This window comes from Garra rufa, chromosome 5 (genome assembly GCF_049309525.1).
Source record: "Garra rufa chromosome 5, GarRuf1.0, whole genome shotgun sequence".
In the NCBI taxonomy this organism is placed as follows: domain Eukaryota; kingdom Metazoa; phylum Chordata; class Actinopteri; order Cypriniformes; family Cyprinidae; genus Garra; species Garra rufa.
In genome coordinates this window covers 27801969-27814549 of record NC_133365.1, presented here as the reverse complement: position 1 = coordinate 27814549, position 12581 = coordinate 27801969, and the positions used below count along the sequence as shown (strand labels likewise).

The 12581-nt window shown below is 37.9% G+C and overlaps 1 protein-coding gene across 3 annotated transcripts in view; it reads left to right on the top strand.

The window, feature by feature from the left end:
• Positions 1-12581, top strand: part of sptbn2 (spectrin, beta, non-erythrocytic 2) — a 59430-nt gene that overhangs the window by 2537 nt on the left and 44312 nt on the right. The window contains exon 2 of one of the 3 annotated variants that reach the window (XM_073839617.1): positions 1919-2028. The exons of the other annotated variants lie outside the window; for them this stretch is intronic. Coding sequence (XP_073695718.1) covers positions 1919-2028 — 110 coding nt within the window. The remainder of the gene's footprint in view (positions 1-1918; positions 2029-12581) is intronic. 3 annotated transcript variants of the gene reach the window in all.

Genomic DNA, 12581 nt, shown 5'->3' with positions numbered 1-12581 from the left:
GCGTAGCTCATAGCCAATCGTTTCAATTATACCGGATGACGTATGTAGAGCGAATGCCAAAAGTTGCTCTTTTTTCAAAATAAACTTGCGTTCTAAACTACTTAGAACACTATACCGCGTGTCTACACCGGACGCGACAGTTGCCGCGCCGCAACAGCTAAAGTCTGTCTACACTGGACGCGACAAGGCGAACGTTGAAAATCATTTCAATCAAATTCGGACGCAGCCTTAAACTTTGTGTGAGCACGTCATAAATAATAGAACGCGGCAGCAGATTACTGTCGGGGATTTGCCGTGTCGCGCCGCATCCAGTGTAGACAGCATAATAGGTTCTAATGTCATTTGTCGCGTCGGGTCGCGCCGCTCGCGACAAATGAAAAAACTTAACATTTTGCAGATTCTGCAAGGTGTATTTAAACTTTTGACCTCAACAGTATGTTATTGTAAGAATATTGTATTATTGGATCCCTTTTTATTTATCTGTTTACATCCTCCTCATCTTCCCATTTTGTGAGTTTGGACTTTGCTTTGATAAAATGCGTGCTTCCAGTGACACGCTGGCTGGCTGTTGGCCTAGTGCTTCTGGCCATGGCTTGCCCTGTGACCTCTGGTCTTTGATGGTTGCTGCTGGTGACACTTGCTAATCAACACAACCTGCCACTGGACTGGTCTTTATTACACCACTTCCTCTTGTTAAATCTGCACACACAAAAACTGCATGTGTGAAAGTGTGTGTGTGTGCTGCAGTTCTATTTGTGAGAGCTCAATGCTCTGGTCAAGGTTTTTCTTGATAAAGTGTCTGCACTTACATAACAGATTCTGTTTTCAGATTCATTTGGAGGCAATACAAGATGAGTTTACTGTCACTGCCGATGTTGGCAGTTCACGGGTGTGAGGTGGAGCACACACACACTTGCACAGGAAGAAAGACTCAACAAGCGAGTGCTGTCTTTCTCAAGTACTTCCTTCCGGCCTTAACGTCTTATTTTTATCTGTGCACGTGCTCAAAGTGAGAGAGGGACTTTCTGACAATTAGAAGAAAACAAAAATCACTAAAACGTAATATTACCCAACATAAAAATCCAGGCAGTGCTCATGATTCCATGACTATCTGATCACCTCCAGGGGCTGGTTCCAAACGGCCATCTCTCCTCTGAAACATCCATCTCTTGAACTCTACTCCACCCCCTGTCCACCTTCAGAAATGGTTCAGCCCACACCTCCTCACCCTCCCTCTGTCTGTCATTCTCGCTCGCTCAGCCTGGGATTTGCTCCTCCCACACACACCTTATGCAAATGCCAAAGCTCAGAAACCGAGAGAGAGAGAGAGTAGGAGGCTTTGTTTACTTAGGAAGCTGAGCTGAGTTCTGCGAGCTTACTCAAACAAGGTGTGTGTGTGTGCGTGTGCGCACAGACACACTCAGTCTTATCTGAGTGGCCGAGAGAGAGCAAAAAGAGTTTTGCATTGAGAGAAGAGTGCTTTTGAAGAAGAGAAGAGCAGTGAAAGAAGAACATTTTGTTTTTACTCTTACCTTTTCTTCACTTAAACTGCATGTGGGTTCCTTTTTTGCCAGAAAAAGGAGAGAAAGCAAGGGAGAGTCAATTAAAGGAAGAAGGTTTTTTTTTTTTTCAACGGATGAAGCAGAATGGCGCGGTTTAGCAAACACTGATGTAACGCTCGGATGCATGCGCTCACCTGGAGAGTTTCTGTTTCTAAACCCAACTTTTTTTGAATCTTTGAGGAAAGTTAAACTTTTTTTGTTTTCTTGGTTTTCATTTTTCAACCTTATTTTTTATGTGCCATGCTCATGACTCCTGGCTTTACTCTTGTGGAGTGATCGAATTGTTTTGGATGAAAGTTGAGAGTCAGGGTTGGAGGGACGGTTCACAGTCAAAGAGCGTTACAGCGAAAGAGAAGAAACATGGATTTTGAGCCGCGCGAACCTGAGCCGTGTCTCTCACCAGCTGCCTTTGTAAACCAGGTGCAATATTCCAACATCCTGGAGGGCCGTTTCAAACAGCTGCAAGGTAAGACTGTTTGTTCTCTGCAACCTCATATTCGCTCGCTTTTTTTCTTTCTTAGATGTATCTGTAGGAGTAGCTCAGCTTCTCAGCTACTAAAACTATGTCAAATAACTCTTTTGTACCACTTTATAATTCCCCTGAGACAGTCAACAACCTTGAATGTCACATTCAGAAAGTTCATGTGACCTCATCCAGATATTACTGGAAGACACGTTTCCCCTCGCAAACTGAAACCCATCATCATGGGTGTCACTTATTTTTCAAAAGTTAGGTGCACAAATGTGGTAGTGAAATTACAAAGTGTATGTAGGGTTGGCTCATGAATATCTTATGAAAATCTGCTTGTGCATAAATAACTTCACATTATCTTTAACTGTTTTGATAAATCACCTCTTGATTGATCTATAGATTAGGACTGTGGTGCAGTATTTGCTCGTTTTCATGTTAAAACATTAGAAATGTACTGAAATCACTTCAACAGGACATTGAATTGTTGTCAGACTAAGTTACTAAGGTCTTGCTGACTAGCTCAAGTTCTGGCAAGCATTGGCAACTGTGTCATAATGTAGTGGAGACAGAATTTCCAACCTTAAATCTGTCCTTTGATGAATTTAGTTGCAGAAATGATCAACTTCCCTCTTTTCTCTCTCTTTCTCTGCACCAGTTGGTGCAGATGAGAAAATAGGCCTACAATGATTTATTTTTGTGCCTGTGCATGAGAGAGAGAGAGACACAGAGACCTGTGCTGGTCTCCTGGAGAGTGGCCTTATTTCAGGTACCGCAGGGCTTTTGCCCCAGATCCAAATTACACTGTGTTAAAATGGGAGCGAGAGAAGAGGACGAGAAGGAAGTTCAGAACAGAAAGGTGTAGAGGAGAGAGGATAAGACGGGAGAGGAGAGGATAATAGGTGGGAAAGGAGTGGAGAGGAACAGACGGGAAGGGAAGAGGATAAGACGGGGTGTGCAGAGGATAATAGGACTGGAAAGGAAAGGATAGAAACTCCTCTTGTGTGTATTAATGTAGAGTTGGAGTCTTGAAGAGTGGTCATGATGTTTGTTTTTAGATGTTGTGGTGTTCATTCAATATTTTTTATCTCTCTTAGTAACCATACTTTTTAGACAGGCGCCATATAACGTGTGAACTCTGCTAATCCCCCCCACACGACGCGAGATCTGATCTGCTGTGTTTGTGTGCGTGCTCGAGGTCATGGGGAGTGTTTCTCAGTTAACAGGGAGATAATGACTCAAGCATTGTACTTTTCAAGCCTATTATCTATTGAATAGGAGGAATGACATCTGCAAAACAGGCCTTGAATATGAACACACACCTCAAGAGTCCCAACAAGTTAAGTCCTAAAATTAACTCTGAAGTCTGGAAGCTAAATCTCTAGTCATCCAGTTATGTTTTGAAACTTGAAGATGTTTTGAAGATTGAGTGTCTTTGACATTTTTGGTCCATGTTATACTTTTAAAGAAAGCTCTAGATAAGTGGTTCTCAACCGTTTTGACTTCAAGGCCCACCATTGTTCACAACAGTATTAGCGTATGAGTTATAAAGTCGTTCATGAATTACTGGATTATAATCGAGGAATTTTTTACCCAGTGAAATATTTCAGAGGCTATTATGGAGTTATAGGAGTTTATGAATGTACATGATTTTTCCAGATCCCTAAATCTTTTAAAACTTTTAAAATTAGGCTACCTTAGGCACTACCAGTCAAAAGTTTTTTAACAGTAAGATTTGTAATGTTTTTTAAAGTCTCTTCTGCTCACCAAGCCTGCATTTATTTTATCCAAAGTACAGCAAAAACTTTGTAAAAAAAGTAAAAAAAAAAACCGTAAAACAAAATTAAAATGTAATTTATTCCTGTAATTTTAAAGCTGAATTTTTAGCATCATTACTCCAGTCTCATGGTCCTTCAGAAATCATTCTAATATTCTGATTTGCTGCTCAAAAAACTATCATTATTATATTGAAAACAGTGAAGTAGAATTTTCAGGTTTCTTTGATGAATAGAAAGTTCAGAAGAACGGCATTTATCTGAAAAAGAAATCTTTTGTAACATTATAAATGTCTTTATCATCACCTTTGATCAATTTAAAGCATCCTTGCTAAATAAAAATACCCCCCCCCCCCCAAAAAAAAAATTATACTGACTCTAAGCTTTTGAATGGTATAGTATATAATGTTACAAAAAAGCTTTTTATTTCAGATAAATGCTGATCTTTGGATCTTTCTATTCATTAAAGAATCCTGAAAAAATCCTCAACTGTTTTAAATCTTGATAATAATAATAATAATAATAATAATAATGATGATAAAATAAAATGTTTCTTCATCTTCAATGATTAAAAAAAGTCCCTGAGTACTCTTAAAAATGAAGGTTCTTTATTAGCATCAATGTTTCTATGAAGAACCTTGAACATGGAACCTTTCAAAGGCAGAAAAGGTTCTTTATAGTGGATAAAAGGTTCTTCAGAAACTGTTCACTGAAAGGTTCACTGCAAAAACACCCTTTTGGAACTTTTATAAGAGTAAGGGAGTGAATTTCATTAAGAAATATATAGATTTTTTTGTTTGTTTTTAATGTTTGTTTCATTTTTAATAATTTTAAGTAATCTTAAGGCCTCCTTGTTAGTTTGCTCAGGCCCCTGGTGGGTCTAAAACCACTGGTTTAAACAGACCGCAAGCTGACGGATGTCAAACATCAATGTTCTAATGTATGATAGTAAAGAAGACATGGAGATTTGAAAGTAGGGGAGAGAACAGCATGTCACATATGTGTTAATGATTACTGCAGTTGCGTCATTGCACCCGTCCAAAATCTGGCGCATACCAGCATTTGACACACATTCACAGACACACACAGATACAGTTTCTCATGTATTTTTTCTGCTCAAGCAGCCTGTGATCCTCCCCTCTTCTCATGTCCCCACACACTGGTAATTCCGGTCAGGTTACCCTTAGGCTGACTTTTTTGAAGAATCTTACAGAAGTACAGGTGCGACGTATCAGGGGGCTTGCTCAGACACGGTCTTCATGCTTGGTCGGGCTGGATCTTCTCAGTGCATGTGTTTGCAACGCCAGTTTCTCTGTTGTGGTTGTAATTATCCTAATTTAAATAAATCCCTGCAGCAAGGTAATATTGCATGCATGCATTTGTATTTGTGCGTGCTGCAGTGAAGAGGATGGGATAAGTCATTTTTCACAAGGTTGTGTCGCCACTTCTAAAGAACTTAATGTGTCACTGTCATTGCAAAACAGTTTGGATAAATCAATGTTCCAGTTCTCCATTTTACACTTTCTTTTTTTTTATTCCCCCTCTCTTTGTAAACTCAGCATGTAATTTGAAATGTTACTGAATGTGTTTACATGCAAAATGTAATGCTAATAAATCAGTTTATGAAAGCCAGACAACACAAGAAAGCCTTATTTATATAAGATTTTGAAACTGTCAGTCTTCAAATGTCAAAATGCAAACAGATGTGCACACAGAATGCAAGCCGGCAGAATGCTAGTGAAGGTTTTGACATGCAGAATAAATTAGGGTAATGGGTAATCCTTTTTTTGTGTTATTTTTTAATTAATGTATATGCAAAAACTAATGTACATTAAATTATACATTTATAGGTATTTAATAGCCTTTAAAAACACAATTTAAGGCCCTTTCTAATTGCACCGTTGCAATGCACATTTCTTTCCCCTACATATTTTTAGTTTATTTAGCATAATTATGTAAAAACTGCACTAGAAAAAACATTCATTGATTCCCTGAAGTCTTTCCGGAGTGCGAGTGAGAGAGTTGCAGGAAATTTATAGATGTTTTTGTTTCTCTAAATAATAATAGTGAATATTTTCCAATGTCTGCTTAATTGGCTGTGGGGGTGTGATACCCATCGAAGCTCCAAGCAGCAGAAGCAGGCGGAAATGGTGACCCAGAGCAGGAGTGTTGTGACCTAGGATTGTGAGCTGACAGGAGCTGGAGAATATCAACATGGATAAAAATTTCATTCTTAAATCTCAGTGAAATTCTGCTGATAAGCAATGTGCATTTGGGAGTGTGCTTAGGTTTAAAAGGTTTTCTACCCCAGTGTCAGTCACCCTGAAGAGGCAAACATGTACTCCTACCTCTCCCTCTTAGTCATTGCACAGAGATGCACAGAAATGTTCATACTCAGACACATACACAGATTTACTAAAATCCCAGGGAGAGAATTAAAAGGGGTGGTTCATCCAAAAATGAAAATTACTCTATGATTTACTCACCCTCAAGCCATCCTAGATGTATATGACTTTAGTCTTTCAGATGAATACAATTGTTATGTTAAAAAATGTCTTTGCTCTTCCAAGATTTATAATGCCAGTGAATAGCTGTTGGGATTTAACAGTCCAGTAGGTAAAATATAATTCAGGACGGGCTGTTGTATTATTAGAAAAACAATGTGACGCCTTGATGTGAAGTGGAGTTACACCATTACACCTCAGGTGTGTATTATTTTCCTGACCAGTCTCAATTATCCTGCTTATACTTTGTTTACCACACCTCAAATTTTGTTCAGATGTTGTATTTCAAGACATTCGTCAGATATTTGTCTCTCTTGTGAGTAGAATAAATTTTCTTACGCATCTCATCCCACACCTCCGTTGCTAATTCCAAAATGTCATTTTAGACTGCTGTTGAAGCAGATTAATGCGGTTAATTATGAAGTTATTAGACAGAAGAAGAGAGGGAGGGAGTGAGAGATTAAGCATGTGTGAATTACCTGAGCCTGCATGTCTCTCAACAGTGTTTGCCAGCAGCATTTTTACTAATAGCGAAACTGCAAATTCATCATCTTCAAGAACAGTGCCGTTATTAGTGAGAAATTACATGTAGCTTTTAAATTGCTAAATTATTTTACTAATAAAATCGTCAGAGCACCGTTTGTTTCCTTGCATGTGAGTGTGTTACTACTGTAGAATCAGGAGAAATGTGCTTTCCATACATAATAAAATTTAATTTAGTGTCAAAAACATGAAAATAATTGGGCATTTATATCATGTATTTGCTTGGTCAGTGCATTTTGCAAATGGAGTTGCATTTTTTTATTTTATTTTTTTATTTTTTTTACAGTGCATCCATTCATCAAAAAAGTGCTCCACATGGCTCCAGGGGTTAAAGGAGAAGTTCACTTCCAGAACAAAAATGTACAGATAACGTACTCACCCCCTTGTCATCCAAGATGTTCATGTCTTTCTTTCTTCAGTCGTGAAGAAATTTTTCTTTATGAGGAAAACATTTCAGGATTTTTCTCCATATAGTGGACTTAAACAGTGCCCCGAGTTTGAACTTCCTAAATGCAGTTCAAACGATCCCAAATGTGGTTGTAAACGATCCCAGCCAAGGAAAAAGGGTCTTATCTGGCGAAACTTTTTTTTTTTTTTTTTTTTTTTTTAAATGACAATTTATATCTCAAATGCTCGTTTTGTCTCTCTCTGTGATGTGCATGAGTAGTCATCCTGTTTTGTGCATCTTTGGTTCAAAACAGTTAGGGTAGGTTGAAAATCTCTCAACTTATTTTCTTCCTCAACTTCAAAAATCATTTCAAAATTGTCCTACATCACTGCAGAAGTACCAACCCAGTGTTTGCAAAGTGAACATGCAAAGAAGATCAAACATCTTTAACAAAAAATGGTAATACAGCAATGTAGGGTGATTTTGAAGTTGAGGAAGAAAATGAGATGGGACTTTTTCTACATAGCCTAACTGTCCTGAACCGGAAAATACAAGAGTTCAAGCAGAGGAATACAAGACGAGCGTTTGAGGTTAAAAAAAGTATATAAATTGTAATAAAATAAAAATAAAAACAGATCGTTTCGCTAGATAAGACCCTTCTTCCTCGGCTGAAATCATTTACAACCGCATTTGGGATTGTTTAAAGCTCCATTTAAACTGCATTTTAGAAGTTCAAACTCAGCACACCATAGAAGTCCACTATATGGAGAAAAATCTTTACGACTGAAGAAAGAAACACATGACCACCTTGGATGACAAGGGGGTCAGTACATTACAAGTGAATTTTTTTTCTGGAAGTGAACTTCTCCTTTAATAAAGGCCTTCTGTGGCAAATCAATGTGTTTGCATTAGAAAAATAGCCATATTTAAAACTTTATAAAGCGTAATCTCACGTAATCGCGTGTTCACACGAAAGTGATGTTTCAGTGGATGACGTAGGACACGTAGGTGTAACGTAAGCTCCGTTGAGAATATAGTAGTATCGCGAGAACCAAGTTTTGTTTACAGCAAAGGAAAATCTCCTTGTGCTTTATATTGAAATCTTTCCTCCAGACCAGTGTTTAATTTGCTCTCTCCACTGCACTTTGACGTTTGTTACTACGTTCGCCCACGTCCTACATCATCCTCTGAAACGCCATTTTCTTGTGTATGCGTGTGTAATGTAACAGCCCTGTCAAGGATGTTAACAGCTAAGAGATAAAGGTAGAGAGAGTAGAAAGTCAGAAACTCACACATACTTCCACATTCACTTTATCAGCATATGAGATAATAAATGACTTCAAAGGAGATACAGATTTGTATGAATACCATGAGGTGTGATCTCTATCTTTAACTGCTCTTACCTTCAGATCTTTCTTTCTCTCCACCCAGATATAGAGTTAAAGAAAATTCTGTCAGTATTTACAGTCTCATATTCATATCCGTATTCTTTCGTGGAACATTAAAATGGAAGATATTTTGTCCATACAATATATGTCAGTGGGCTTTCCGTGTTGTTTTATACTTCAGTCAACAAAAATAGTTGAAACATTCTAAAAAATATATTCTATTAAGAAAGAAAGTCATACATGTTTAGAACCACTTGAGGTTGAGTAAATGATGACAGAGTATTAGTTTTTGGGTGAAGTGTCTCTTGAATGCAGTCTGCAGACTCTCACAATCTTGCTGTTATCATTGTTGATGTTACTGTCATCTTCTTTTACTTTCTGTACTTATTTACTGTTCTGCTCTTGGGATAGTCACAGTGAGTTGTTCCAGGAAAAAATCCTCCCTTCTCACTCTTCCGCTATCCAGATGTTTATACTCTGGTGTGTCTGCATGTAAATGGCAGTGTATATGAATAATTGTACGTAAATATGGGCCTAATATATGGGTTTTGTTTACCAAATGATCTCAGCAAATAACACTACAGAATACTTGATAATAAGGCCAATAAAGGCTTGTTTTATTGTGTAAAGAAAGTTTAAGTTAAGCACACGTTCACAAAACCTAATAAAAAGGAGATATTTACTTGGGTTTAGATTAGGCAGTTTGATGTGGAGGAAGTTTGTGTGTAATGTGGTTTGGCAAGACACCTGATCTTAAATATGTGAAAAATGTCAATGCGTTAATGTTTACCTACAGTAAGAAGACAAGTGTCTAACAATATGAAACCAGAAAAAAAAGAATGAAAATATTGGCTTTTTGTATAGATCTTCCTTGCAAACCCATGAGAATCTGTGCTGACTTTTTAAGCAATACATCGCAGGTTGTGTAGATCTGTATAGTAGCACACACTCTGCTCTGAAGTAAGAAAGTTTGGCTCAGACCAGTATGTCTGCACTTAATAAAGTAAGTGTTCTTGCCCGCAGCACAAGCCAGTGGCTCTTCAACTGTTGTCAAAAATGCTGCTGAGATGTTTTGGGCTAGTTCATGCATGTTCGCTTTCACACAAGTCACCTTAAATCTCATACATCTTAGTTCTGATACTCTAAAAACACAGAAACAAACAGAGTAGTATGACTCCAGAAGTGTGGCCGGTCACGTATCTTGACTTCCTCTTTCTGAAGTTTATGTTAAACTGTCAACTGTCTCTGTCTTAGTTAAATCATCCTTTAGTGTTGCGTTTTTAGGAAAAAATCCCTTTAGTTTCAGAGGCATCATAGCGGCATTGGCTATAGTCATTATGTTATGTAGGTGGTAGGTTGGGTATTTTCTGTTGACCAAATTGAGGTACATTGAGGTTTTCTGTTGACTGCTGGAAAATATGATATTCATGCTCTGTAGAGAGTCAAAGTTGCTTTCATAATTGCCTAAATGTAGGGTATGCTTACTGAAATATTTCATCTCCAGTAAACTGTCACTTGGGATTTGTATTGACCTCAAATTTATGGTTTATTTACAGTATCAGAAACCGTTTGAAAATGGCACAAGCACACCATCATTTCACACCTGCTCGAGTTTTAACAGAACTTAGAATGAATGAATATAATTGCTGAAGAGACATAAGGGAAGTCATGCTCATCAAGTCAAGTCAAGTCACCTTTATTTATATAGCGCTTTTAACAATACAGATTGTGTCAAAGCAACTTCACAGTATTAAACAGGACAATAGTGTAGTTGTAAACAATCAATTTTCAGGCAGTTCATCAATGAATTCAGTGATGTCATCATCCAGTTCAGTTCAAATAGTATACGATATCCCTGGAAAGTTAAGTGTCCCCAACTAAGCAAGCCAGTGTCGACAGCGGCAAGGAACCAGAACTCCACAGGTGACAGAAATGGAGAAAAACCCCTTGGGAGAAACCAGGCTCAGTCAGGGGACCAGTTCTCCACTGGCCAGACGAAATTAGCAGTTTGTACCAATGTCAGAATGCAGAGGACTCATCAGGTTCCCAACAGAAAAGTAAATCCTGTCCTAATTTACTCATTCTCATGTTGTCCCAAACCTGGAGTGTCATCATTTACTCACCCTCATTTTGTTCCAAACCTATAAGAGTGTCATCATTTACTCAACCTCATGTTGGTCCAAGCCTGTAAAGAAGCAATTCCTTCTGTGGGACATAAAAGAAAATGTAAAGAAGATAAGAATGTTGATAACCAAACAGTTTCGACACCATTGATTTTCATTGTACGGGCCATAAAAACACAAAGACATTTCTCAGATAGATTCTTTAATGTTTCAGAGAAGTAAGACAGTCATACAGTTTTCACACAACATGGTGATGAGTAAATGATTAAATGATGATGACAGAATTTAAATTTTGCCCTATTTGTCTTATTAAACCCTGTTTAGACAGAACTTGTTTTCCCTGAGGAGGTCAGGTACAGTTATGTTTCATAGACACATTGTGATTTTAATCTAATCACAATTGGGTATGTCTGTGTTTTCCATGCATGACACAAATGATCTAATGGTTTTCGGATGACGCTGGTCTCATCTGAGAAATCAAACACTGTTCAAATAGGATTGTTTTTAATGTGTCCTAAATTATTTTTTTTCATTTCTCATTTTACCACTCCTGAATATTGTAAATGTACTAAAGTATTCAGCAGCAGTGAAAATAGCATTGCTGAATACTGTAAATTTCTCATTGTACCTGATGATCCTTTATAATGGATTTAGAGTTTGTTTTTAATGTTTATTTTTTTTAAGAGCAGGTCATATGGGTTTTCGAAAAATATATTTTTTGCAGTTTGTAACGTAGCTATCCTTCAATGTAAACTGTCTGCGAAGTTGTTAATCAAAAAAGTGCATGATAAAGATATTGTCAAAAGAAAGAGTCAACTCTGAGCCACCTTAACGAGTCGTTGTATTTTCAATTTTTCAGCCTGTTACCGATATACGTCACTAGGTAACATGTAAGGAATAATTGACGACAGGCAGTTGAATTCTACCAAGATAATGCACACCCGAGGTGGTGATGCGGCCACTAGTGATGCACGGGCCGTCTCATAACCCGCGGGTCGGGTTGGGGCGGGTAAAGAAATTGTCACTTTATTTGCGGGGCGGGTTGGGGCGGGTCATTAAAAACAAAATAAAATAAAAAAATCTATGTATGTTGCGTGCAATTCCCTATAGCCTGTATTTAATATTTGGGAATATCTATTTTCATATTTTATTAAGTTCTTTAATAAGGTTATCAACACGTCACGACACGCAAGCGCTAAGCAGCTCCCGCTGCCAGCCATGAGCGCTTCAAGCGAGCACACATTCAGCTCTGCTGGCCTGGTGCTGGAGTCGAGGCGAAATAGATTAAACAGTGGATGGTACAGTGGATGTCATTCTTTTTTTTGCACAGCGAACATAAAAACGCTAAATGAACATTTCCGTCTGTTAAATAAAACAAAAGTTTAGTGGTTATTTAGCGTAGGCTGTAAACCTATACACATTTGAAATAAAAAAAATGTTTAGCCTAGACGAATACAAACGCTGCTTTGTAAATGTTGAAAATGTTTATCATTATCAGTGGTGTAGTGGAGGGTATACGCAGGTATACGGCGTATACCCACTTTATCAGGCGGCTATGCGTATACCTATTTTTAAATCTTCTCTGATGCGCATTATTCAGTAGTGTGCTGCATTAGCCAAAATCAGGACAGTCAACAGTCATATGTGAATAAATGTACATATTTGCTAAAAACACCCAATAAAGACAGTAATGATGCAGTCAGGACCGTGGCACCGGCTTGCTTTGAAATGTATTTGATGATTGCGCCTGATGCTCCTGCGCCCGAAACAGTACATAATAACGAAAACAATACCTTACAAATAAAAAGAAGCAGATTTTTACGATCAGA